Source organism: Neolamprologus multifasciatus, chromosome 5 (assembly GCF_963576455.1).
Source record: "Neolamprologus multifasciatus chromosome 5, fNeoMul1.2, whole genome shotgun sequence".
In the NCBI taxonomy this organism is placed as follows: domain Eukaryota; kingdom Metazoa; phylum Chordata; class Actinopteri; order Cichliformes; family Cichlidae; genus Neolamprologus; species Neolamprologus multifasciatus.
This window is the reverse complement of record NC_140443.1, coordinates 30,190,922-30,218,711: the sequence shown is the minus strand read 5'-3', so window position 1 is coordinate 30,218,711 and position 27,790 is coordinate 30,190,922. Positions and strand designations below refer to the sequence as shown.

The 27,790-nt window shown below is 41.1% G+C and overlaps 3 protein-coding genes and 1 long non-coding RNA gene across 4 annotated transcripts; 2 read left to right on the top strand and 2 right to left on the bottom strand.

Moving 5' to 3' along the window:
• Positions 1 to 14: 14 nt before the first annotated feature.
• Positions 15 to 1,449, top strand: LOC146519071 (uncharacterized). The gene is made up of 2 exons (XR_014874079.1): positions 15 to 122; positions 565 to 1,449. It is a non-coding gene; the product is annotated as an uncharacterized LOC146519071 (long non-coding RNA).
• mbd1b (methyl-CpG binding domain protein 1b) lies at positions 1,281 to 13,109 on the bottom strand. Its single transcript, XM_085159382.1, has 16 exons — positions 12,685 to 13,109; positions 11,098 to 11,238; positions 10,810 to 10,945; positions 10,424 to 10,710; positions 10,244 to 10,326; positions 10,058 to 10,101; positions 9,720 to 9,860; positions 9,544 to 9,624; positions 9,438 to 9,458; positions 9,253 to 9,345; positions 6,494 to 6,655; positions 6,216 to 6,395; positions 5,999 to 6,079; positions 5,825 to 5,908; positions 4,011 to 4,103; positions 1,281 to 3,929 (listed from the first exon to the last, which is right to left on the bottom strand). The coding sequence occupies exons 1-16, from the start codon at positions 13,107 to 13,109 to the stop codon at positions 3,462 to 3,464; spliced, it is 2,520 nt and encodes an 839-aa protein (XP_085015508.1). The 3' UTR covers positions 1,281 to 3,461.
• A 2,001-nt stretch (positions 13,110 to 15,110) lies between these two features.
• Positions 15,111 to 22,310, bottom strand: cxxc1b (CXXC finger protein 1b). Its single transcript, XM_085159385.1, has 14 exons — positions 22,186 to 22,310; positions 20,733 to 20,848; positions 18,864 to 18,964; positions 18,617 to 18,753; positions 18,268 to 18,423; positions 17,960 to 18,106; positions 17,620 to 17,727; positions 17,348 to 17,526; positions 17,023 to 17,230; positions 16,822 to 16,932; positions 16,691 to 16,740; positions 16,511 to 16,607; positions 16,242 to 16,394; positions 15,111 to 15,870 (listed from the first exon to the last, which is right to left on the bottom strand). The coding sequence occupies exons 1-14, from the start codon at positions 22,186 to 22,188 to the stop codon at positions 15,724 to 15,726; spliced, it is 1,713 nt and encodes a 570-aa protein (XP_085015511.1). The 5' UTR covers positions 22,189 to 22,310; the 3' UTR covers positions 15,111 to 15,723.
• A 267-nt stretch (positions 22,311 to 22,577) lies between these two features.
• LOC146519068 (uncharacterized) lies at positions 22,578 to 26,053 on the top strand. Its single transcript, XM_085159394.1, has one exon. The coding sequence runs from the start codon at positions 22,654 to 22,656 to the stop codon at positions 23,878 to 23,880; it is 1,227 nt and encodes a 408-aa protein (XP_085015520.1). The 5' UTR covers positions 22,578 to 22,653; the 3' UTR covers positions 23,881 to 26,053.
• The last annotated feature ends 1,737 nt before the right edge of the window (positions 26,054 to 27,790 follow it).

Here is a 27,790-nt window from a genome sequence, read left to right as displayed (position 1 = left end):
CGACCACAGCGACGATGCCCCTCCCCAGATGGTACATGCCTTCAATGTGCGCCACTCGATCCGCTAATAAGAATGTAACCCAGGTGTTGCACAGTAGCGTGGATTCATGTGCAGCATTCAAGGTAACCCTCTCCAAACCCCCCAAGACTTTTTTCCAGATTTAAAAATTGATACGTTCAACTCGAAAAATTAAAATAGTCGTTTTAGTTTTACTGCTTTCTATGTCAGAGATAAATTGGACCGCACCATACCAAATTATAGCAGCCCAACATGGCTTTTTAATGGGAAGTTTATTGCGCTCTTCCATCCTTAATTCCATAACTTTAGTAATAAACGTCAATGATTTGATTTCTTTTATACAAAGAGATCCAGATTTTCTGGAACTCTGACAGTTATTGGTATTAAACGCATTCAATATCATTTGAAGTGCTAACTTTTTAATGTTTGGATGAATATTGGACTAATTTCAGGGCTTCAAATGTTGTAAGAAAATTCACTGTAAGTATTAAGAAGTATATCCGATCCAGAAACAGCTTAATACTAATTAAAACTTTTTTTTTTCAGCACATCGCCAAATAACGGGCGAAAAAAGTGTCTCAAAACAAAAAAGGACCTGTTAAACACCTGTTACCAGCCAAGTGAAGCACACATTTCACTCTCTGAAGACAAAGTTAAGGGTGAGAGATCCACAAACAACAGCTGCGCTAAAGTCCTGGGAACAAATTATATAGGAGAAACTGAAATTTGTGGTTAAATGGTCAGTTTTGCCAAGAAAGTTCCTAAGTACAGCACTTGGTTCTTCCTTGATTATCTTCATCGGTACAGGACAACCTGGAGCATCTTTTTTTGAAAGAGTGAGTTCCCAGAAATCATAGCAAAGCTTTTGACCGCTCATGAAGAACGATCAACAAAACCGACAAAGTGATAACTGCTTGTTAAAGGCACAGCTGAACTCTGAACATCGCTGTTGCTTCTTGTCAAATTTACACGAACTCTCTCTAGAATCTGATTTATATTAACTGATCAAAGTATGTTTAAGGCTTGCTTAGCTTTATAGGCTATATGTTTTCTTTAGGTGATGTGTTCCACTGACTCAACCATAAAATCAATAATTAGCGGACAGCAACCACATAAATTGATTTTACTGCATATAAAGTTTAAGTCACTTAATTCTACTCAGTTGATGATTTAGACACATTTGACAAATTGTAAAATAATACAAAATATTATAACATTATCGCCACAAAGACAAAAATGACCAGAAATGAGGGAAACCTGCGTCAGTTCTTCAAATATGTTTTAATTCAAAGACTAAATATTTTTTCAAAGAATAACCCACTGTTCCCAAATATTTCAACATATGCACAATTACTTGAGGAAAACATAATTTAAAAAAAAAAAAAAATCACATCAAGAATGTATAAAATTTCACATTGTTAAAACTTACAAGAGGTTTGTAATGGGGGGTGAATTATTATACACTTATAAAACAAAAACAAAACACATTATACAGCTGAAAATACAATTAAAGGCCAAGTGTTATACTACTCGAGAACAGAGACGGAAGGACACTCGTTAAGTGCTTTATAAAGAGTCATAATCTGTATGACGATTGTTGCTACATCATCAGTTTAACAAGAGCATGTTGTTCCAAAAACAACAAAAACCTCAGAAAACCAAAACTAAAGTTTTAAGGAAAGTGTACTCTGCTCTCAGCTAACATGCTGCCAGTCACAACAACTGTAATCCCGTTGCTGGGTTTTAGTTTAAGATTTGTGAATGTTTAACTACATTCATCTTCATCTGTTTGTTGTGTTTTGAGATCTTAAAGGTGTTTTTAGTGTCAAGTCTAAGTACGGAGTCAGTGAATAAAGTTTTTAGTAGATATATTGTGAAATATTCTTACTCGACATGACTGAAATCGAGAGAAATTACAAGTACACAAAAGTACTTTTTTTTTTTTTTAAGTGTTACTTATGCATACTTTGCATAACCATCCACACTGTCTCTTTATTTGGGGAACATTCAATTAAATATTTGACCAGTAATGTCACTGTATGTTCTGGATAATCACTACTCTCTCAGATGTCTTGGGTCTTTTTAAAACAGCGGCTTGCTCCTACTTATAGCTTGTGGGTCGTGTCTGAACGTTTGCTTCTGCTCTAATGACTTTAGACTGTCATAGTAATAGGGTGAATACAAATTTAGCGTAATAAATCCACACTAGGTCAGTTTGTGATGATATATTTCCCACTTTTCAGATATTTCTGTTGCAATATAAACACAAAAACTCACCCTGTGAAAGCAAAAAAGGAGGGTAGGTTAGATTTACAAGAAAAAAGCTGACCTACCCAACAGCTGTTTAAAAAACAAGTTATGAGATTAAAGTTATTTATTTATGAGAACAAACCTCAGAAGGTAACTATACTTTTTTTCCTGTCATGGGACAACGTCAATGCATTTTTAAAGGTCGTATGAAACTCATCACACCACAAATGCTGCTGCTAGGAGCACATTCTGCCTTCAGTGGAAGAGCTAAACAAACAATCGTCTAATTTGCAATCAGATTAAGACATTTAAAAAATGCTTGTAATTTCAGCCCAGAATCAACATGTCATTATTATAATCCAGTATGAATGGTCATGAATTTGAAATAATCACATAATTCAATTTAAATAACTATTTCTAACAGAAGGGTACCTTTGGCAGCTCCCTTATTTCCCAAGTGGTCGCCACATCAGATGGATCCACACATCTGACTTGCCACCGGATACCCTTTCTAACTCACATTTATCTGGCCTTAGTATTGTCACTGGGAGCAAATGCAAAAATGGAACACATCAAGCAAGTGCTAATGGAGTGCTAGTGACAACAGTGATGACACTAGTGAATATATTATTAAATTAAAAAAGAAAGCAGTTGAGGTGCACACTTGTTTTTACCAAAACAAATCTTCTATTAACTTTGTTGTATGTAGTATGAATGAAACCGGTAGCATGACAACAGTGTTAATGCTGGGAATCAAACCTGTGGGCTAATTCCTAGGAGTACAGTTGTCTGAAAGGGCTACTAAAATGTGGAATAATGGTAAGGAGGGTGAGGGATATTCCTCAAGTAAGAGTGTGAATCAACCAACAGCACACTAACCACACAGAGGGCTGACTTCAGCCTTATCCAACACACTGCCAAAGCCAAGACACGTAACAGTCAAGTAGAAAAGCCCTACACCTACATAATAAAACATCTGAGAAGAAACACGCCTGGATTATAACGTCACAACTCCTGAAATGCCTTTGGTGATTCTTAAAATAAACCATTTACAGTCCAGAGGTAAGTCTGTAAAGTTTTGATATACATCATCACCAAAAATTACAATAAAATGGGACAAAGTGTCACCAGAAAACCAGTGGTCTCCACTCTGCTCACATTTTTCCCCATTTCTGTCTGTGATGATGTTGAAGTCAGTGTAGTGCTCTGCAGTTATTACAAATGCCCACATTCTTCTTCACCAAGAAATCACATGTTGATGACCGTTCCAGTATGATGGGGTCTTTATAATGTAATGGTTCTTTAGGAGGCATCCCCTGGCACACAGAGTACTTCTCCAGACCCAAAAGCAGGTTGACCACCTCAGTCACCGAGGTTAGACGTGCTGGGTAGCAGTCGTACAGCGGGTGGGTGGGGAGCAGCGGTTGCTTTTGGACTGTGACCTGATAGAAGAAGCCCGGGTCGATCAGCACCATGGTGTCAGTCATGCTGGACTGCTTAGAACACTGGATGAGCTGCAGCTGCGGGCCCTCCACCATTATAGCATACCACAATATGGGCAGTACAGAGGAGCGTAAAGAGTCTAGTAGTTTCATGAGGTGGTTTTCTGCATCTGTACCAGTCCCAGCCGAGTTATCAGCCAAGCTGAAGATCTGTGTAATCTGCAGACAACAAACGGATAACAATACATACACATATGATTGTTTTTGGGGGGATACGGGCAGCCTCAGCAGGACACTTACCATGGGCAACTCATCTTCGTCTTCTTCAACAACTTGCTTTGTAGCTTCTCTGGCACTTTGTGCTCTCTCTGCATCCCATCTGTTTTGCTGCTCCTGTATTGACAAAGTTGGTCTCATGAGAGTGACGCCTTAGTCTTTAACTTAATGCAAAATTAGAAATATTAAACTACACCCAGCCCACACCTGCACATCAAATTGAGTCCAACAACGCAGTTTATTATTAATACACTGAAACCGTTTGAGGACAGAAATGAATCCTTTGTGGAAGTCTGCAGCTACAGGAAACCTCTGGTGCTGCTAATGGAGATTATGTGAAGTATCGGGCAGCAGCCTCTGGGGAGCCCACAAAGAAACTCCACACATTGTAGTTCCTCAAGTTGCTATTTGAGGCTGGCTCATAAAACAAGTCAGATCCCACAAAATCTCATGTTAAAACACCCAAATATTAAAGTCTGGTTAAATAATTAAATAAATAAAACAACACCACCCCACTGTATGTGGGTGAATTTGACATAATTTTACATTATTAAACTGTTACTTTGTACTACTTAGCAGCTAGCTGTGTCTGTTGCATACATCCATACAGTTCATACACCATGCCAACACATCTTGCGAGGGCTAACTACAATTCAGCACTCTAACTTTTTATCCAAATATGCTCACTTGTGGCTAGAAGAAATAAAAAAAAAAAAAAGAACAAATTTGTGAAGCTAAATTTAAGAATTCAATTTGCTAAAAACTATTTGGTGCCATCTTTTATTTACAGTCTATTGTTGTTGTTTTTTTTGGGGGGGGGGGTAGCCTGTGTATTGAATTATTAAACACTGTGGTATATAAAGATGTGCACAACTATGCCGTTACTTTAGCAAAATTGTGTTTATCTATAATTATGAGATCAGACCAGCTATGACAAATGCAGAAATTCTTTTATCTCTGTGTAGACACCAACACCACCTCTGGAAAACATCAAATAGCTTCAATGAAAACCATGAACAAAATGATACATGTATGAAAAGGGACACATTTTTAACAATTGGTGAAGTGTCAAAAAAGGAAATCTACACTCTTCCCTACACATAGTTTAGATAAGGAGGCCCAAACAAACTTTGACTGTTATCATATTTGAAATATATCGTGGAAAATCAGATATGTTCGTCCATAAACTGACTGGCAAAACAAGTGACCGTAAGGACAAACTGAAGGACAGCCAAGGAGAGGGTGGTGACAAGTAGAGAGCACAAACAGCTTGGCAGCAAAATGCAGCCATTACATTACAACAGATCACATTAACTTTTGTGGGTGGCCTCGTGCCAAATGAGACACAAACCGAATCACTGCAACATCTCTGGTTTATCCATCCAGGTTGAAGGCATTGTTACATTTTGTAAGCCTTCTGTCTTTCATGCTTCTATTCTGTAAAACTGCAATAAAAGCAAACTGCTCAAAAGCTTCATTTAAATGATGCTGTCAAATATTGAAACAACAGCAAAGGACCACGAGAATTGTAACAAGAAGCAACAACCCTGACATTATACACTTTACTTGTTCAGACTTCATTACCAAACAAAGGTTAAAAAGACCACAGATTTAAGAAAACGGGGTTCCAGTAAGTGTTCATGATACGAAAGTGTAAATAGGAGGCTGATGGCTCGTGATGAGTCAGGATCGTGCCATCGTTCGGCATTGGTCAGCAATAGCTTTTTACACAATCAGCCAGAAAAGCGCAAAAGTTTACAACAGAGCTGCGAGACATTTGAAGCAAACCTCTTGGTGAGGATCAGAAAGAGCAACGCTTTTGTTCAAGTTAAACTTACCTGGTGGGGGTTGCTGTGGTTGCTGATGTGAGGGACGCCGTCTGACAGCCCATTCTGCACTCCAAACTCGGAATTATTCAACTGCTGAAAGACAGCGTTACGTTGAAATCGTGTTTCTGTTTGAGATGAGGGGCATTTGTCAAAATATGTGTAGACTGAGATCTGATTTCAAACCTGCATAGATGATTGGTGGTTTCTCACATTCGTGTCAAAAAAGCTTTTGCTAGACCTCACAGGTGACGAGCTCCAACTAATCTACAACGGCAGAGCAAAGCTAGGTCAGGTTCACAATTAACGGGGTGATCGAGTCGTAGCTGCCAAATGACCTCAAAAATAATCTTTATGAGCAAAGAGGAAACAAAATAAATGACCAGAGGCGCTGGGCACTCACTGGTTGTAAATTACTGTCATCATCTTCATTGTCGCTTAAATCATAGCCCATTTGAGACCCTTTGGTTTTCTTTAAACCTAACTTGCGACTGTATGTGTAGTGAGGTCTAGGCCGGCCTGGCGGAAGTGGGCCATCTGGTCCGTAGTCACCTTGTCCCATCTGGAAGGGCAGCAAATGCCTCTGCCAGGTAGAAGCAGAGGAATTTACTTAAATAAATACTGGAAGAATCAGTGTCATTGAAAAACTATTTAACAAAATTGCATCTGTCAGAGTCTTACCATTGCCTGCCTCTGACACTGCCGTAAGCGACATTTCTGCCTTTTCTTGTTACTGCCCCCAAACTTGGGCTTGTCTATACAGAAATCACACGTGCCACAGTCTTTCCTGCAGAGACAGGCCTTGCATTCTCCACAGGAACGTCGCTTCCGCTTTTTGTGCCACTGAAAACAAGAAAATTCACACAATTGGGTCAAAATAACAAGACAACAGTGAAGAAATCACTAATAGAGACACACTTTTATCAAAGATATGCAACAAGTAAGGGCTACTATGGGCAAAAGGTGTCTTAGGAATTACACAACTTCTATTTCCACGATAAATCTCCAAAATGTAAAAATGTGTAAAATTCAATGTTTACTGAATCATTCTGGTTAATTAACTGGTTGAATAAAGAGAAAGTTAAAGACAAAAAGAATGTGCAGTCGACTCCAACAGTCTTTAACCGACTAGTGCTGAGGTGTCTAAAGGGTACAGGGGAGATTGTCTATATGGGAGAAAAGTTATTGTTTGCAATCAGCCTGAATGAAACAGCAATCCCACTGATGTGGAACAAAGTGGAGGCTGTAACTTTCCTATAATTACTAAACAGCACAAAAATGTCATTGTGTTTTCCCATATTGGCTTTCCATTCTTTGGGGTTCGGCTGGTGCTTCTTCTTCTGCAGTAGTTTAATGACACCAGTCTGCAGAATTGGTGCCCCCAACTGTTGATCACAATCCACCTAAAGCCTAATATTTTTATAGCAGTTGTAAATAATGTTTGCATTTATTTACACATTCTGGAAATATTGCTAAAAGTTGTACTAAACGTGGATGGAAACTTGGCCAATGAGTACAAAAGTTTTCTCTTTTTTGAAATGGAACTGAAGGCAAAGGAAGGAGGGCGGGAAAAAGAAAAGGCTTCAAGGACAAGAGGGAAGGAGTGGGGGCAGAATGAGACAAGTTAGTTAAGGAAACTATGGTTGGTTTATGGTTCATGTTGTGAATAATAATAATAATAATAATAATAATAATAATAATAATAATAATGATAATAAAGGTGAATACATTTTATTCCTATTATTCACCTCTCTCCCACCCATCACAGCCTGAGAGGAGTCCTCACATGAGCTGGGAGTTGTTGCATGTATTGTTAAGAAGTGTCCCTTTTTTAACATGAAACGTTGTTACATTGCAGTTCATATAAAACCAGCATGAACAGAACTGTAACACTAACGAACTTTCACTCAACTCAACTCAAAGTTGCTGTTGTGAAATGCTGCAAAAATTCAAGGTGCTGGAAACATTCCTCAGAGATTTTGGTCCACATCGACATGATCTAGTCACACAGTTGCTGCATCTCACAGGAACCCTATCTGGATGTCATTTGGGTAAAGTAAACTCAAGAAACCAGTTTCAGATGATATGAGCTTTGTGACATTATCCAGTCAGCAACAACACTTACAATGATGTTTAAATGGTGTTCAGTTGGTACTAAGAGGCCTAGAGTGTGCTCTGAAAATATTCCCCATAACACTATAACACCACCACCAACCTGAACTGTTGATACAAGGCAGGATGGATCCATGCTTTCATGCTGTTTAAGGCAAATTCTGACCCTACTGTCTGAATGTTGTAGCAGAAATCATGACTCACTGGGGAGCCTCAGTTCCATGTTCATGTTCTGAGAGGAGAGGCATGCAGTGCGGTCTTATGTTGCTGTATGCCATCGGCTTCAAGGATTGATGTGCTGTGGGATCCTTTTCTGAATACCTTGGTTGTGGTGGTCATCTGAGTTACTGTTCCCACTGTGCAGACTAGGGCTGCCATAAATGATTATTTTAATAGTCAACTAGTCACCGATTATTTTTGCGATTAGTCGACTAATCAGATCATGCATCCATTGGACGTAAAACGTACAGCTTATTGCACCAGCATGCATATGAACTTATATAACTATCATTAGCTTAAAGCTTGAAGTGTTTAAGGTATGTGCTAACCAAAAATAAAGATGATAGTTTATTAAACCTTTAATGAAATTTGCAGATTTTCTTGGTGGAGTTTAATAAACTCGGCCGTCTGCTCCTTGCTATCTAAAATATAACAGGACACCGGAGTAAATTCTCAACCATCTCACACTTGTGTTTAATCAGTTTTCTGTTTGACATTTATTCAGCAGTGTAAAAACTATAACTTTAATCTCAGCCAAACCGATTTACTCAGGAACAAACAAAATACTAAAAAAAAGCCAAACAATAACATTTTTAAGTTATCTAAGTGACTTATATATCATGTTTAACCTGAGTAGCGAAAGACCGCGGACGGTTTGAAAACGATGTGCCGGGAGTTGAACCTTGACCTCCCAGCCAGCTCATCTCCAAAAATGAAAGTATACACCCGACCCATCCTTCAAATCTGGGGAAAATAAGGGCGCATTTGTCGGCCACATTTGGAAAAGTCTTTGAGTTTGGACAGCCTTTGTTGCGTCGCTGTAAAGTAATCGGCCTACAAATGCGGCGCCTGAATTTGGACACAGCTACAATACTGGACACAGCTTCTTCTTCTTCGGCGTTTAACAGCAGCTGGCATCCTTGCAGATGCATTGCTGCCATGTTCTGTTTCAGTCCATTACTACACTCTTAAATCGTACTACTAACTCCTAAGTCTTTCAGGATCTTAAAAAGCTTCAATGAAATGTGTCAGTACCGTGTGTCTGTGTGTGGTAAAGGTATATGCCTTTATGCAAACGTTAAAAAAAGAAAAAGACCTAAAACACTCACATCATCATCGTCATCGGTTGACAACTCATCCTCATCATCAACATCCACATTGACTGAGAAGTTCTCCGTGTCACTGCTTTTGAGACTGGGGTGCTGTGTGAAGACAACATCAGCACGAGTAAGGAAAGTGATTGTTCAGCACGATGCTATAAATAACACATTTGATAAGATCAGAAAAGTGTTACCTGTGAATCTGTAACTTCACCCTGTAAAATCAAATGAACATTTTAGAAAATACAGGAAACAAAGCCAATCAAAGTGTTAACAATTCAGACTATACAGACTTTATACCTGGAAACTCATGCTGTCGTCAAATGTCTCTGAAACGTCACTGTAAGGCCTCTGCTGCATGAAGCCTCCACTTCCAGGGCCCTGGAAGAACATACCAAATGCATAAGAAAGCAATATTGATGCTAAAGTAATTTAAAAGTATATAAATAAATACAAATCAGTGTGGAGCTGTTTACCTTGCGAATAGGACATATACATTTGCGTTTTCGGCATATGCGTCTCCGGGATTCTGGGCTCTGCAGCCCATGTTTGCAATTGGCACACTGCCCACAATTGTCGGTGTTATGACATCCCACGCACTGACCACAAGGAATCCACTACATGTGGCATGGACACAAGGAGACAGACAGTTTGCTTATTTAATAACATTCATGAGAAATGTGGATTGTAAGACACACGGCAACAGTTTTTATCAGAATTTTAAAGGAAAATGAAATGAATTTAAGAGCATTTCAATATTAGCATGCACCCTTTGAGCATTAGTTACAATGTGTCCCTGCACGCAGCACATTACCTTTCTGAAGCGAATCATTGGGTGTTCTTTTGTCTTTGATGCTGCTGAAAGTGGGGGAAAAATTGTAGGTAATGTTACAAGGAGAATCCATATTTCACCCCATCTTCAGACAACTGTTTCCCAGATATATATCTGATGCAGTTTTGCCTCTCACTTATAATTCTACACACTTATGTGCCAACGTACCCCAACAGGAGGGACAGCAGGGCCTCTTTCTTTGTTTGTCATACCACGTGCCTGTGAAGGAAATGCCACATCTGGCACAGATCCTGCAGACACACATGATGACCCCCCCCAACCTCAAGTTATCACGAGAAGCTGACACTTGTAATGATGGTGTTATGTTGCACGTAGTAACAGACTCACAGTATGCTGTCCTCTGACCCGATCTCTCCATTTATGGAAGGAAGCGGACGTGGCTGAGATGACGATGGACCAGGGAGTTTAATTTTATCCTCTGCAGGTGGATCCTCACTGTGAGACCCTTGATTCGGCGATCCCATTGTACTGTTCAAGGGGGCATTTGAATGATTGGAGTTGATGTTTTTAGACCCGAGGCTTGGGGTTAGTCTGTGGTGGGAGTCAGGAGTGTCTGCCCCCTCTCCCCTCTCCATCCAGCTGGACTCTGAGGACGATCGCTCGCGGACCTTTCTCTAAAGGATGAGAGGGTGAGGATAGCAGACTCCAAGTCATGCAGTGCAAATCTTCAGTGCTTTCATGCTTAAAATACAAAGAAAAACACCAAGCGACACCTTTCTGCTTCGAATTCTTGGGAGCGGTGTTTCGCCGTGGTAGAATTTGCCCGTCTTGTACTCAAAGTTAGACAAGTCGTGTCCTTCCAGCACTGAAATCAGCTCTACTCTGCTTCTCACTCGATCACCACGAGGACTGCAAAGGAGAAAAATAATTACAACCACAAAAAAACCCAAAATGTTCCTTTGATATTCAGTGCACGCTTTAGGAGGAGCGTAAAAGGTAGCACCATTAATATGTCAACAACTGTACAGGTGGATTCTTTATTCCTACAAGGTCGTATTTACCTTAAGTAATATACATCCTTTTGGCCAATACTAGATCCTGAGCGCCGAACGACCTCTTTGCGCTTCCAGCCCTCCCCCAGTGCAGGGCATTCAACCCATCCCTCATCAGGGTGCGATCGTTTACGGCGCGGTGCATGAAGCCTGAATTTAAAAGAAGACACACACTCAAACATTTTAGAAATGTTTAGATCACATTGAGGGAAAAGAGACTGCAAATACATCACCTTGAGAAACATGAGTAATAATAATAATATAATAAATAAAAGTTCTTTTCACAGATACAGGCAAAGTTGCATTGAAGTTTGAAATGAGCTCAAATAAGACATTTAAAGCTCTGTTTTCATCGGTAGCTCCTCTGAATATTTGAAAATACACTTGATGCTTAAAACGGTCAGAAAGCTTGTGCAGCATCTTTGCACGCATGCATCCCCACTGCCCGCCCTGTAGTAACAATGGTAAAAATGGGGATCCTGTGCTTGCTCACCAGCATAGCATCTAAATTTAGACCAAAAATATTTAAGATAATGCTGCTCATTATCAGATTACAGCAAAAGACCTAAACCTATTCCCAAATTGCTAGCTTCGTCAATCAGTTACACAGTGACACAGATATGTCGATCCTCTGAACCTCACAGTAGGAAAGTAATCAATCAAGTAAAATAAAATGCAAGTTAGAGTTTTCTATAACATGGCAGGTATATTCTGGTAGTTATTTTAACAATTAGAGTTTGCAACCTATTTGAGGGCACAGGAATCCATGCACACTCTAGTAACACCAAAAGAGCTTGTAACATACACGGTACTGTGCAAAAGTCATAAGCCATCTCTAATTTCTTTATACTTTGCTTTCATGAAACCAGACGTTCTTGGCATTTCTTTATAAAGTGGTCCTGAGGGTTACTTCTTCAGGCTTTTTGAAGGTTACTTTTAACTCAAGAGATGAACTAGTGTTGCCTAAACATAACAGAGAAATTACAAAAAAATTGTTTCAAATTGTACCTTTTGGTACTTTGTTACTAGTAGTTTGAGGAAACTGGACAAGCAGAAGACACAATCTGAAAATCATGTTCTTAAGGAACAGGAAAAATTTCAGCAAAGACCTGAAACAGAACCTGAGTGACGCTGAAGTCTCGTCAAACACACATAGGTGGGCTGTCAAGACGCCAGTCTTAAGGAAGGGAACGGTGGACGCCAATTTACACAAGAAGTGGACATTGAGTCTTATGGAGTGATGAATCCAAATTTGACACTTTCGGTCAAACCAAATTGTAACTTTAAAGCTTGTTAGAATTTTACAAACTCTGTTTTAAAACACTGTATGTATATTTGCACATTTCATTAAATTCACTGCACCTAATTTATTTTTTTTTCTGTAAAATATTTAAAAAGTTAGCGTGGCTCAAGAATTTTGCACAGTACTGTACATCTGTTAGGCAGTAACGTGACAGTCTGATCAGCTGGACCTTTCTGTGTTGCAGGGGCTTATATGATCTATAGCATTTTGGAGAAAAAGCAACTTTATAAGTAAATATTACTACAGCATCACATGACCACAAAGGATAGTAAGAACAACATTATTCAACCTACTGATATATCTTTTTGATGGTGCTCTCACTGCCACCCACACTCTCGCTCCTTTCACTTTCTCCTGCCAGACTCTCTTCCTCTGGATCATTTCTATCATTGCTTTCGGCATCATCATCATCATCTTCAAGTGGCTCAAACCAGTCAACAGGAGGCTCACCACCAGGAGATTTTGCCTCCTCTTTGTCCTCGGTTGCTTTTTCTTTCATGGGACCAGAGCTGGGGCTTCCTATTGCATTTACACCATCTGAGGATTCTGGGGCTGCTTCATTTGTCTCATCTATTTCACTGCTCTTCTTCTCTGACCTTTGTCCTACATCCTCTTCTACAGTGTCTCCTTTACAGCTGTTCTTCTCTGCGTTTTGTCCTGCATCTTCTTCCACAGTCTCTGTGCCCTGGAGTGGGCTTTCAAGCGTTTCCTCATCCATTGATTCACAAGTTTAATTTAAGTTTCCTCTATAGTCCGTCTTGCATCCCATTTAAAGATGTTTAAGTCCACAGTGCCTCTTGATGTCCTGGCCTCTGAGGTTAAATGTGTGCGGGTGCTGGTTGGAAGCTGGTCAATTTATCATGGCAAAGCCTGTAGTGAAAAAAGAAAAATAGAGGCTGATTATAAAAATGATCTATACAGCATGTACAGTTAACACAGCTAAATGGCTGAGAAATTGTAAAGTTTGTTTCGAAATAAATCTATTCACAGTTCATTAGCTGGGACTATAATATAGCAATGTTAGCCAGCAAACAAAACGTTAGCATTAGCTAGCATAAACTGCTAAGTTTTGTTACTGTTTCAAGTTGTGTTGTTGTTTGACATGCAGCACGGATATTTTAGTGACACTGAGATTAGCGAGACACTAAACAGTAGTGTAACATCGACGCTAGATTAGATGAAGTAAAAGCAGTATAAGCAAGAGCAACGTTAGCCTCCGTTAGCTATCGCATATCTCCATGGATGATTTCTAATCCGATAAACTGAAATAAATGATGTTTATAGAAGCTGTTTATCGCTACCGGACTACAAAGGTTTGTGGCCACTTGGGTTTTCTAAAAAACACGCACCCACACACACCTTTAGGTAATATTCCTCAGATGTTTGGGATAGTGATTTCAACACGTAGCTCCCCCCATTCACTTAGAGCTAACGTTGATAGCTACCCTGCACCTAGCACTACGGAAACGGTGGCATTGGACACAACCAAAGACGTCGGAACACTCAAGATGCAACTCCCCCTAGCCTGTGGAGGGTAGCACGGAACTGTTCGTTGGATGCGGTGAAGGTGTTCTGTGGTGTCTCCCTTTGTGTGTGTGTGTGTGTGTATAAATAAGGTGCGGGACAAAACGCGCTAATGAGTACATCGTTATTTTCAGGTGTATGGGTTCACTGCCAACAGCAAGTCAAAAGCAACTAACTGGCACCGCCCCGTCTTCTCCTAAGTGAACATAGTTTTTATGCTTATATTTGCTTTTTTATATACAACTTAAAAAAAATGTTCCTAAAAATACCTTCGTATTTAAGAAACACTGGTTTCATTTTTTTTAATTCAATTTGTAGCACCTAAGAGTAAAATGTACCCCATATCAGTGCCAAATCACCGCAGAGCAGTTTAAGCTAGCTCTGCTGTAGACTGCATCATGCTGTAATAGTACCTACCACTTTTTAACATTTGTTCACCGTTATTAAACTGTACCTTAGTTCAACGACTTGTTCAAGCGCGGACGGGCGGGGTGGTGGGAGGGGGCGGGATTAAATAGAGAACTGAACAAAAGACCGAAGGGAGGGAAGCCTCTCGTCCCGAAAGTGTCATCTTCGTAGCCATCGTCTTATCCCTTTAACAGTGCTGCGTTAGAGACCGATCTGAAATCAGATTTTAAAAACCATTAAAATATTAAATATTAGATTAGATTGTGACGTCTTTTTGAGGCACTACATAATCTCGGTGTTTTCAGGGAATTTACAAGAGCACATCTTAAAAATCATTAGGAAATTATTGTATGATAATATTGTATTTCTTTCTATCCTTAACTTTATTTATGGGATATTTTATTGTCTGTTTTATTCATTTTTAACTTTTATCATTGTTCTTTGGTCAATCATGTATTTTTTAAAGTGCTCTATAAATAAAGTTGGATTGGATTTCAACATCTTCTGGCCTGAAGTAGGATTTCAGAAGGAAAACCTAAATGCAAAAACTTTGTAAAAGGAATTGTGCTATACACACAATCACAAAAAATAGTAAAAAACATAAAATGTGTACAATTACAAAAATGGTGCTTGTTTTTGTCCAGTGTGAAAAAGTTGGCACACGTAAAAAACTGAGGTGAGTCATTAGTGTGTGAGTACTCTTCTTAAAGGACACAATCTGCATTGCAGTACCCTGAGTTTCAGTTCCCAATGCAGTCTTTCTGCAGCTTTTATTTTCCTCTCATTATATCCATTTATTTATGTATGTATGTGTTACTTCACACTACATAAACATTCTCAGTGAAGCTACATTAATATAATTATATCATTCTTATAAACCTTGATAGTCACATTCATAAAGTATGGAAATGAAGGAACAAGTAACACTCTTACACACACACCTCATACACAACAGGTTTCAGGTGTTTATTCAGGGTAAACATAAAAAGAAAAGAAAAAAAGAGCAGTTTTCAATCAGCAGTACTTCATCTACTACTATCAGGAAAATATATATTATCATACACACATTTTTAAAATAATTATCTAGTTAGAAAATCAGCCTCCATAAAATTGGTTGTTAATGTTTATACCCATTATTTCTCAAAACACATGTTATGCAAAGTATGGGTGCACCAACATGTTAATTCCAGCTGTTCTGCCTGGCAAATGACACATTTACTGATTGCGGTGGATGATGTTTCTGTTTAAAATTTAAAGAAATAGAAATCGTGAAGATTTCTTTGTTTCCCTGAAACACATTATGGAATCAAATGTAAAAAAAAAAACAAGATGTCATAAATTTCACAATCGGTGCATCCCAAACGTACAGCGATCCACAGATCCAACAGTAGCAGAGCTGACTACCTATCCTTGTTGCTACGGAGATCGGTCGTCAACGGGTCGTGCTGAATAGTTTGGTGCAACATCAGAGCGAGGAGACCAGCTCTGTTGGTCATAGCAGTCCTGACATTACGTTCCTGTTCAAAGAGCTCGTCCAGCTTGTACCACTGTGTGGGGGCAAGGAAAAGAAACAGACCAGTGTGGAAGAGCCAGTGTTAGTTATTTAAAATGACAAAGTCACAAAGAGATTTCCGTCTCATTCCGGGATTGAGCTGTGGATCTTCCACTTTTTACTGCTCTGCCTACTTTAACTCCTTTAATTTGCACAGGTGAATGTAAAGGCGACCCCCCCACCCCCACCCATTTCTACTACTCAGCCGATACAAATCTGCTGTAACCAGACTGTTTTGGGTCCATTACCTGCATTCCCCAGAAAGCTGCCCAACATCTCACCTGATCTGACACATCACTTTCTTCGACTTTGTTTGAACTGTGCAAGCTTTCCTAACTACCGCATCAATCGTGAAGTTGAACTCACCACCCTGACACGCTCCAAGTCCACCTCGGCTCTCCTGAGCTTTTCCCAGTTGTAATGTTTGTTGCACTTTCTTTTGGAGACTCTGCAATATTCTCCTGTCGGCTCAAACACATTCTTCACTAGAGGGCACCCACACACCTCATCCACAGGCACCTGTGGACCGATCAAAAGAAAGACAGATTAAAGTCTCCACATTGACTGCACTTTATGCTTAGCGGCTTCCCGCTGCCACTTCTTTGCTTTTACACCAAGAAAGCTGTTTTTCTGACCTTTGGATCTCTGGAATGCTCTGGACACAAAACCTGAAGCCTCTTGCAATATGTCTTGCTTTGTGGATTGTACACGTCACAGAAGAGCCTGGTTGCACTGCAAGAAAAACATCATCTTAGTAAATCATCCAACTACAGAAACATTCAAAAAACTTAAAGGCAGCAATGAACTTCACTAACCCTTCTATCCTTGTAGGGTACATTGACCCGAAGGAGGTCTGGCTCTCATACTGTTAAATAATCAGAAAAATAAGTGTTTAGGAAAAGAATGAGCTTGCAGCAGTATCAAGAGAAATGAAAGAAATGATCACCTTTGCATAGCATCTCTCCATATGTCTGAGTGCCACTTTTGGATTGATCGGGTGACTGCAAGACACGCAGAAGATCTGCAGATCTGTGTCCTCGCTGTCGCCTTCATTTACCTGCAAACAGGAACCAAACCAAATCTAGGTGTTCCCTGTTCTTCATCTCCAGTTTCAAATTAACAATCAATGCCTGAGACGTGCGCTCACCTCCTCGTCCTGCTGAACCGCCTGCTGCTTCGCTTTGGCGATGATGCCTTCCAGTTCGTGGAAGCGTCGCTCCATCTCGGTGAGGCGGAGCCGGGCGTTCTGCTGGTCCCGGCGTATCCGCTCCAGCTGCTTCTTACCGTGTTCCTCGGCAATGCAGGGGCTCTGCTGCCACTGCTGGATGCGCTGAGGGAGGATCTCATAGATCCGGCTGACAAGAACAAAGATTTTACAACTTTAAAAAAAGTGAAGTAAAAATGTCAAAGAAAATTCCAAACGCTTTCCAGTAAGTTGAGAGAAAACAACAAAAGCAAAAAGAAAGTCTTACTTGGCGGCCAACTTCATGCCGCAGTCCTCAGAGCAGTATTTGGAGTTGGGTCTTGCTCCCTCCACACAGTTCGGTCCCAGGCACTGACGCTGACCTCCGCTATCTCGCAAATCCCCCCTCTCACTGTGCCTGCTTCGGTCTTTGTGCTTCTGCTTCTGCTTGTGGCGACGTGACTCCTTCTGAATGTTTTTTTTTCCAAAAACAGATGTTACCATTTTAATACGCGGCAGCTCTTAAAATATCAACATTTTCTATGAGAAAACCAGCCTTACTTTCTTCTCAAACTTCTTTTCTCGTCTCTTGACATGCTTCACCTTTATAGCTTTCTTACGCATGACAGGACTGAAGGGCACCTCGTCTTCGTCCTCACTGGCCCACGCCTGCATAAGAGGAGTGATTGAGTGAGTGCATGTAAAAATGAGTTCTTCCTTCCCACTGTTGCCAAGTGCTCGCTCATATGGGGCTATCTAACTGTTGGAGTTTTCTCTTTAATATTTACCTTACAGTATGAAGTGCCTTCAGGCAACTATTGTTGTAATTTGGCACTATATAAATACAATGGAGTTGAACTGAATTGAATATGCAACAGCGTAATGTGAATCGTTCTCCTACCATGCTGTCGTCCAGTCCTGCCGTCTTGTACTGCTGGTAGAGTTCTGCCTCGCTGTCGTAGTCCTCAGAGTACCGCCTCCGTCTGTGGTGGGAATTGTCCCTCCTTTCTCTCAGAGAGAATTCCTCATCCTTCACACGCAGCATTTTCTGAACACAAGATTTATAGGAATTTAGACAAACAAACAAAAAAAAAACAACCTTTTGATTTACACTCTACTTTTGATGTCCCTTGCACGTTAATGTGTAATTACTATACTATTACACTATATGAGGCACTGTTAACACATTATGGAGCTAAAGGGACTTACCCTGGCTCGCACTTCACATTGCCTGAACCTGCACTTCTGTCTGATTTTGTTGGGGCCTCCAAACTTCTTCATGTCCTTGCAGAAATCACACTGAGCACAGTCTTCAGTCCTCCTGCAAGGCTCACATTCCCCGCACATCCTCACTGAACGCTTTACCTGGGGGAAATTAACAAGAGGCAATAAGAGCCAGGACATCCTGGAAAACAAACAATGAAATTCAAAGCAAAAAATGTACAGACTTTACTAAATTACATATCACTCCATAAGACTATGAGGAAGATCAGCCAACCCCAGCCATGCATGTAGCGAATCCATCTCTGCTTATAATGACCACAATAATACAACTTACTTTGGATCCACGCCGCCTTTCACTTCTATAGTCTGGAGTACTTGGAGTGCTGTACTGTCTTTCACCTCTGTCAGAGTCGGGTTCCTTGTCACGATTTTTCTTTGATCTGTATTTTACTTCCAACAAGGGGTTTTCTTCTGGTGATCACAAATACAAGGAAGAGGAATCTTGTTAATTTCCAGGCAAATAAAGAACCAGAGTGAATTTTTTTTTTTTTAAAGCAAAAAAAAATAATTTTTATCATCACCTCTGCATCTCATGCAGTACCATTCCTGGATTGCCTTCGCCATTTTCTCAGTGATGTTAATGCAGTGGCCATGGAACCACTCATTACAGTTGTCACAGCCACTGTCGCCGAGAAACAAATGCATTTAATGAACAAGCATTTAATGTATGAAATACTTCTGTGCCATATTAAACATGACAATACGGGTATAAATTTTGAGGTGACATAAAAATGTCATATCATGTATGAGACCAAGACAAATTTAGATCTAAAAAGACAATGTTCAAGATAGCAACACACACACAAAAAAACATAAGAACACTTTTTCCAATAAAAGTGGAAACAACAAACATGTTTTCACCGCATAAGAGCGAAAAGAACCCACATCACGTACAACAAGGCTATGGAGGAGGAGATACTAGCAGCTGGTGGTGCGTGGCCCAGATGTAAAGAAATGACTCCCCCAGGCCTCACTCGCACACTCACTAGTTTTATACCGTCTGTCGGGAACAGGAAACAGTGGTTGGAAATTACCGTTGGTGTTACATGAGGGAAAAGAAGGGCTTTAAGCATCTGGGTAAAAATCGATCCGATATTACGTATCGGTCCGATACTGACCTAAATTATTGGATTGGATATCGGAGAGAAATAAAAAATGTAACCCGATCCATTAAATATCACAAAAGCATCTAACAAAACTTGCGACATGGCGTGACCCAGCTCTTGACCTTAGCACGTCGGAGGAGTATGCATCATGTGATAGAGCGGCTGTGGTGTGTGAGACCTGTCGGTGGTCTGGTTGAGCATTTGGAGCCGCTATGTGCTTCCAAAGCGGCATTTCATCTTCGAGAAAGTTATCCCAGAGAAGTAAAGCAAGTGTGTAAGTTTGTAAAGAATTCCCACGCTAAGCTTCACAACCGATATATGGAGCGACCGCCTCTTCTTCTCTCCCCTTCCCTCTCCTGTTGTTACTTGAAATCATAAAACTGATCAATGATAGGCTGATCGGCTTTTCTGTTGCAAACTGCTGCAAACATCCCAGCCCTGACATCACTTCAGGGTTTCCGTAGTGTAGTGGTTGTCACGTTCACCTCACAGGCGAAAGGTCCCCGGTCCGTAACCGGGCGGAAACATGGGTCTTTGGGACAAGGATAGCTTAGTAGGTAAAGTGTTGGCCCTGTGATCCGAAGGTCAGGGGTTCAATTCCCCTAAACGGCTATGGTACCGTCCCTACACACTGCTCAATAGCACCCCATTGCTTCACTGAGTGAATGTGTTAAATGCAGAGAGGAATTTCTCCACGGGGGAACAACCAAAGTTTGTTTGGTTTGTTTGTCATAAGTTTGTCCCTATGTTTTTTGCTGCGAGTTGGCAACCCTGTTAGTTAGAGGAAATATTAAACAACCCAAGTACTCTTTAAAATCCCAGAATAGGGAGGATGGTGTAGGTGATGAGTTACACGGTTACATTTCATTAATCATTGTTAAACTAAAGTGGTAAGCAGTTACTTTATCCTTTCACTTAAAATTTCCAGGAAAAACACTACCTTGGCTACTTTTGTGCTTACATTTGATCTATGCTGGGTCACTACTTTTGCACTATAATGCTGCTGCTGACACCTTGGTTCACACTGACAATTAGAAAAAAGCTGATAGGAAAAGAAGGATGGAAAATGCCTGGAATTTAGTTACACTTGCAAATACTGCTGCCTCCAAACTGCAAGCATCAATAAAATGTTACAGTATTGTTTTCTATATCTGTGGATATATCATTATTGGTAGTTTTCTCGAAATAGATCTTCATTTTAAAAAAAAATTTCTGATAACATTGCTGAAGCTAGCGCCCACCCCTACTGCACGTACTGCAAATATAAAACTGATATATACTTACATCATGAAGCAGTTGATGTCTGGTTTCCGACAAATACAGTAAAGAGGTGCGTTCTCCCCCTCCATACCAGTGTTGTCAGGCACTGGTACATGGTCAGTGTCAGACACTTCACTGTCCTACAACATACCACATAGGACCACATTAGAAATGACGTATATGTAGACATGCTAATTATACCTGGCTGAATGGATGCAGTAACAAAATGTTACTTAACTACTCTAGTTATTAGTTTCCAGTTGTGTGCAGTTGCTCCAGTCTTACTGACAGTATACTGTTTCAAACACCAGTGCCAACATTTTATTTTTTAAATCTTAGTATGATTCTGCACCAAGACTTGTGGCCTGTTGCTCGGTAACTTATTGTCTGACTACATTAACTACAGTTCATAAACATCATTCATTTTCTCCTACTTATTTTATTCAGGTTGTATTCCAGCTGTCATAGGGCAAAAGTACACCCTGGACAGGTCGCCAGGCTGTTGGGGGGTTATTAGAGAGACTCAGACAACCACTCACACCAACAGCCAACTAACCTAACCCCGAACATGTCTTTGGAGGAGTTCAACACCAGTCTGGCCGAATCACAGAAAAGCAGGGTGTCTGTGCTGCAGAGCACAGCTGTGTCAGAGACTCTCGACATCAATGTAGCGTTAAGGATGCGGGTCAGGACGCGGAGCGATGGGTGCACTAACACAATGTAAAAATGAAAGTTCTCGCCATTATCAATATGCTGTTGCGCTCTTGTTCGTATTATTGCAACCATATCTCTATTCTAGCTTACCCTAAAAGTTTGGAGAGAATTGGTCTGTTAATAAACGCGATCGATTGTTTGGGACTGCTCTAGCAATCGCGTCGCATATACAACTCTACTTCTGGTGGGAAAACTAATTAAGGGTAAAGTCGCACTAATAACACCTACCACTCACGTTCATAAGCATACACTATGATCACTTCCACGCAGTAACGTTATAAAAAATATAATCCCCGGTAAAGTCAATTAGCGAACACTACTGGCATGTAATGCCAATGACGATCATTTCACAAACTGTAGAAAATGCTCAAAATGTTGTCGGCACCAAAAGTGAAGGGCTGACAGTTGTGTTTATATACGAACTGTAAGCGCTAATGTTGGTTAGCATCAGCTAAAGCGAGGAAGTTTGACACTTGCAGAGACAGTGAACGCAGAGAGAGCTTAAAAATGCATTGTGGGGTTTTTTTGTTTAGTCTTTGCTTCGTTGCTTTGATTTGGGATTTTTTTAGCATTAAGACGTTGCACACAAAATTACAGATATAATGGTGACTTAGCTGCTCGTTGGATAAACCCATGGACCTTAGAAAAGATCAACACTACTCGGATGTAAGCACCCGTGTATAACACAATAGGCAAAATTACGCTTGCTAACCTTTCCACATCACAGGCTTCACATTAAATAAACATTTTTTCAAATACTCACCATGATGTGAGACCGTTTAAATATTTTGTTACTCTGAAAATATGGCAGTATGAAGCTAAACCTTTAGCTTGACGGCTAAAGCAATGCTAAGATTTACACGGAAACGATCAGCGGACATCGTTAAAGTACTATTGGTCTACATTCTTCTTCTATGGTAACAGCCTGGGCAGAGTAAAACCACACTTTAAACTGCCGCCATCTGTTGGCACCAATTATAGTAGAAAACATTATTACGACAACACGTTTTTTGGGGAAAATAACAGAGATTGAAACTTTATTGATAATTTGTCCAAGTTGAAAAATGCCCTCCTCCAAAAATATCATGTGACAACCTCATTGCCTTACAGAATCATGACGTCACACACATGTAGAATCTTACCACCATTCTGATCCTTTGATCCTTTGATCCTTAAAACCCATAAATAGGGGTGAAGAGCAACGACTTTTAGTCCGTTTCTCGCAGCATTGATGTTCGCAGCATTGAACTGTTCGCCAGAAAAGCCTTTTGAAATATTTGGATCCTTTGCAATTGTAACTGTATCCAGACCCAACATGTCTCAAACAAATCCAAAGGGACAAGAAGTTGACCCCTACGCTCTTCCCTGGGATGAGCCACTAGACTCTTCCCTTTCCTCTCTTCCTTGGTGTGACCAAGTAGAACTAGAGGAAAAGCGTTTGGAAGAAATGGAGGATGAAGCGCTCACAAACACAGAGAAGATTAAGTTCTTGATGGAGGAAAATGAGCGAAAGAGCGCTGAACTAAAAAAGTTGTCATACCAGCTTCAAGAAAAGGAAGCTATTATTGAGGAGAAACAACAGGATCTCCGTGACATGGACAAAAAGAACCAGGAGCTCCAAGGAAAGCTTGATCAAGCTCTGCAACAAAATAAAAAACTCGTCCAAGAGAAGAAACAAGACGGCATGAAGAAGAGAGGGCTGCACAGCAATCTCCGAGACATGGAGCTGATGTACAGTGTAGACAAAAAAAGGCTTGATCGCACACTGCAAGCAAATGAGAAGCTTCTCCAAGAGAAAAGGGAACAAGAGATCAAACAAAAAGAAGTGGATTCCAAGCTTCAGAGCATCAAGCAACAAAATGAAAGCTTGCAAGGAAAGCTTGATGAAGCTCTGCGACAAAATAAAGAAATCCTTCAAGAGAAAGAGCAGCTGGACAGAAAGCAGGGAGACATGGAGTGCCAACTCCCGCTCCTGGAGGGAAACGACAGGATGCTGCAGGTAAAGTTCGATGAGACACTGCACGAATATCAAGACCTGCTTCAAGAGAGAGAACAGCTGGTCATTAAGCAGAGAGGAGAAAAACTTCTTCTCCAGGAGTTTGAGAAGAAAAACCAAAATCTGCAAGAACTTTACAACAAAATGAAGTTCAAAGCATCTGAGCTGGAAGGAGAAAATGAAAAACTGCAAAAACAGGAGGCAACATCTAAAGTGCTGAAAGAAAGGTTGGAAGAAAAAGAAGCCGAAATAGAAGAAGTGGAGAAAAAATGCAACAAGCTGCAGAAGCAAAACACAGAAACAATCGAGGAGCTGAAAATCCTCATCCTTGAGAAAAAGGTGCTCGTGGAAAAGCAGCTGGAGAAAAAGAAAAAACGCTTCTGCTTCTTCTGGAGGAAGAACACTCCTTCTTTCACTACTTCCAATGTCACCTCGTCTTCCCCCACCTCTGTTCCAGCTTAATCCCCCCTCCCTTTACCTACTAACACCTCTCAACACCTCTTTCTACCCTCTCCAATCTTAGAAGAGGTTTACAAGTTTGTGGACAAGGCTCAGCGGGCTCAACACTCGAAAAGAAAGACAAAGCAGGAAATTTCACACCTTGCTTTCAAAAACACACACTCCTCATTCTGAACCTACACAACCCAGAGAAGAAAACACACCTGAAGACAGTCAGGAGAAATGGGTTAAGAACTTTTCAGACAGGAATCTCACTGAACCTGAAAAGAGAGTATTGGCCAAAGGACTCAATTTTGCCATTTCTCCACAACAGTTGCCCATAGTGGACCTCATCACAGCCACAGAATCTGCCATACGGATGAATAAATTATCACAGACAGAAGCAGAGCAAATCAGGATGAAAGTCTCAGCCACCCTCTCCAGTGCCAAAGTCCCTCCGTCCAACCTCACAATACAGGAAAAGAAGGCCGTCGCTTCCCTGAGCAAAGACCACAACATCACTGTTTTACCAGCTGATAAGGGAAGATGCACCGTGGTCCTAAACACTACAGATTACCATACAAAGATCACTACTCTCCTCAGTGACAACAATACCTACGAAGCCTTAAAGCGAGACCCCACAAGCAGCTACAAAAAGAAAGTTATAGCTTGCCTTCAAGACTTGAAAAGGACAAAATCATTGACCGCCTTACATATCACCGCCTTTACCCAGGGGATGCCATACCCTGCATTTACGGACTTCCTAAAATCCACAAGGAAGCTGTCCCACTCAGACCCATAGTCAGTAGCATAAACTCAGCCACTTATAACATTGCAAAACACCTTGCTACCATCCTTGCTCCTCTCGTGGGGAACACCCCACACCACATCAAGAACTCCACCAACTTCACTGACAAGGTCCAGAAACTTACCCTGGATCCAGATGAAACCATGGTGTCCTTTGATGTAGTCTCTCTCTTCACTTGCATACCCACCACGGAGGCAGTGGAGACTGTCAGAAAACGACTACAAGAAGACAGCTCCTTGGAGGACAGGACCAACTTCACACCCGATCAGATTTGCACACTGTTAATTCAATTCAATTCAATTCAATTTTATTTATATAGCGCCAAATCACAACAAAAGTCGCCTCAAGGCGCTTCATAGATACAGAGAAAAACCCAACAATCATATGACCCCCTATGAGCAAGCACTTTGGCGACAGTGGGAAGGAAAAACTCCCTTTTAACAGGAAGAAACCTCCGGCAGAACCAGGCTCAGGGAGGGGCGGCCATCTGCTGCGACCGGTTGGGGTGAGAGAAGGAAGACAGGATAAAAGACATGCTGTGGAAGAGAGACAGAGGTTAATAACAGATACGATTCAACACAGAGAGGTCTGTTAATACATAGTGAATGAGAAAGGTGACTGGAAAGGAAACACTCAATGCATCATGGGATTCCCCCGGCAGCCTACGTCTATTGCAGCATAACTAAGGGAGGATTCAGGGTCACCTGGTCCAGCCCTAACTATATGCTTTAGCAAAAAGGAAAGTTTTAAGCCTAATCTTAAAATCCAGTTTGGATTCTGTCTCCCGAATCCAAACTGGAAGCTGGTTCCACAGAAGAGGGGCCTGAAAACTGAAGGCTCTCCCTCCCATTCTACTTTTAAATACTCCAGGAACAACAAGTAGGCCTGCAGAGCGAGAGCGAAGTGCTCTAATAGGGTGATATGGTACTACAAGGTCATTAAGATAAGATGGGGCCTGATTATTTAAGACCTTGTATGTGAGGAGCAGGATTTTGAATTCAATTCTGGATTTAACAGGAAGCCAATGAAGGGAAGCCAAAACAGGAGAAATATGCTCTCTCTTTCTAGTCCCTGTCAGTACTCTTGCTGCAGCATTTTGGATTAACTGAAGGCTTTTCAGTGAGTTTTTTGGACATCCTGATAATAATGAATTGCAGTAGTCCAGCCTGGAAGTAATAAATGCATGAACTAGTTTTTCAGCGTCACTCTGAGACAGGATATTTCTAATTTTAGAGATGTTGCGCAAATGGAAGAACGCAGTCTTACATATTTGTTTAATATGTGTGTTGAAGGACATATCCTGGTCAAAAATGACTCCAAGGTTCCTCACAGTGTTACTGGAGGCCAAGGTAATGCCATCCAGAGTAAGAATCTGGTTAGATACCATATTTCTAAGCTTTTCAGCGCCGAGTACAATGACCTCAGTTTTATCTGAATTAAGAAGCAGAAAGTTAGCGGCCACCCAGGTCTTTATGTCTTTAAGACATTCCTGCAGTTTAACTAATTGGTGTGTGTTATCTGGCTTCATGGACAGATAGAGCTGGGTGTCATCTCCATAGCAGTGAAAATGTATGCTATGTCTTCTAATGATGCTGCCTAAGGGAAGCATGTATAATGTAAAAAGAATTGGTCCTAGCACTGAACCCTGTGGAACTCCATAATTAACCTCAGTGTGTGAGGTTATGTGTCCATTTACATGCACAAATTGGAGTCTATTAGATAGATATGATACAAACCACTGCAGTGCAGTACGTGTAATACCTACAGCATGTTCTAATCGCTCTAATAGGATATTATGGTCAACAGTATCGAATGCTGCACTAAGGTCTAGCAGGACAAGCACAGAGATGTTAGACCTCTGTCTCACCACTACATATTTCAAATACAACAAAGGCTTTTACAGACAAAAACATGGCTGTGCCATGGGCTCCCCCGTGTCACCTATTGTAGCCAACCTTTACATGGAGGAAGTGGAAAGGAAGGCTCTTGGCTCTTTCAAAGGAAGAGTACCCAGCCACTGGTACAGATATGTAGACGACACCTGGGTTAAAATCAAGACACAGGAAGTGGAATCCTTCACTGTGCACATTAACGCTGTGGATAAAAAAACATCAAGTTCACCAGGGAAGACACAAAGGACGACTGTTTGCCCTTCCTGGACTGCGCTGTGCACATTGAAGAGAATGGCAACCTCAACATCGAAGTTTACCAGAAGCCCACACACACGGACCAGTACCTCCTGTTTGACTCCCATCACCCTCTGGAACACAAACTTGGAGTAATTAGGACCCTACACCACCGGGCAGAACATGTTCCCTCTAAGCCTGAAGGAAAAAAGAAGGAACACACACATGTAAAGGAAGCACTCAAAACGTGCGGCTATCCTAAATGGGCGTTCTTAAAGTCAGCAAAGAGGCACAGAAAAGAAGATCAGACACCAGCGAGGGAGGATAAGAAGGACAGACGCAACAACATTGTCATCCCCTATGTAGCCGGTGTATCAGAAAAACTCAGGAGGGTTTTCTCCAAGCATGACATCCCGGTACATTTCAGACCCAGCAACACGCTCAGACAAAAACTGGTTCACCCGAAAGACAAAACGCCAAAACACAGACTTAACAATGTGGTGTATGCTGTACAGTGCAGCGAGGAATGCACAGACCTCTACATTGGAGAGACCAAACAGCCACTTCACAAGCGCATGGCACAACACAGAAGAGCCACCTCGACAGGACAAGACTCAGCTGTCCATCTGCATCTTAAGGATAAAGGACACTCTTTCAAGGATGCCAATGTTCACATTTTGGACAGAGATGACAGATGGTTTGAAAGAGGAGTGAAAGAAGCCATCTATGTCCACTGTGAGCGACCATCTTTGAACAGAGGCGGTGGTTTACGACACCAACTCTCTGCCATCTATAATCCAGTTTTGAGATTCCTTCCCAGACGCCTTAACGCCCACTCACATCCTGGGCCATCTGACCTCAGGAATTCGCATGATAAGGTGGGGCCAGGTTTCACAATGAACTCACCCGAAACTCTGGCTGATTGGGAGCCACACCCAGTTTCACACCTTGGCTCAGGCGATTAGAGGATCATCAGGGGGTCCTTTTGTCCCTCTGTGGG

Excerpts from the sequence above, each read along its gene's own strand:
- mbd1b (XM_085159382.1), bottom strand. The coding sequence starts at position 13,109 with ATGGATGAGGAAACGCTTGAAAGCCCACTCCAGGGCACAGAGACTGTG. Across the intron at positions 10,711-10,809 it reads CAAGAATTCGAAGCAGAAAG|AGAAAGGTCCGCGAGCGATC; the intron begins GTGTCGCTTGGT and ends CTCATCCTTTAG. Across the intron at positions 5,909-5,998 it reads ACCACCAATCATCTATGCAG|CAGTTGAATAATTCCGAGTT; the intron begins GTTTGAAATCAG and ends GCTGTCTTTCAG.
- LOC146519068 (XM_085159394.1), top strand. The coding sequence starts at position 22,654 with ATGTTCGCAGCATTGAACTGTTCGCCAGAAAAGCCTTTTGAAATATTT.
- cxxc1b (XM_085159385.1), bottom strand. Across the intron at positions 18,107-18,267 it reads AATGTGAAGTGCGAGCCAGG|AAAATGCTGCGTGTGAAGGA; the intron begins GTAAGTCCCTTT and ends TCTTGTGTTCAG. Across the intron at positions 16,608-16,690 it reads TACCCTACAAGGATAGAAGG|TGCAACCAGGCTCTTCTGTG; the intron begins GTTAGTGAAGTT and ends TTTTTCTTGCAG.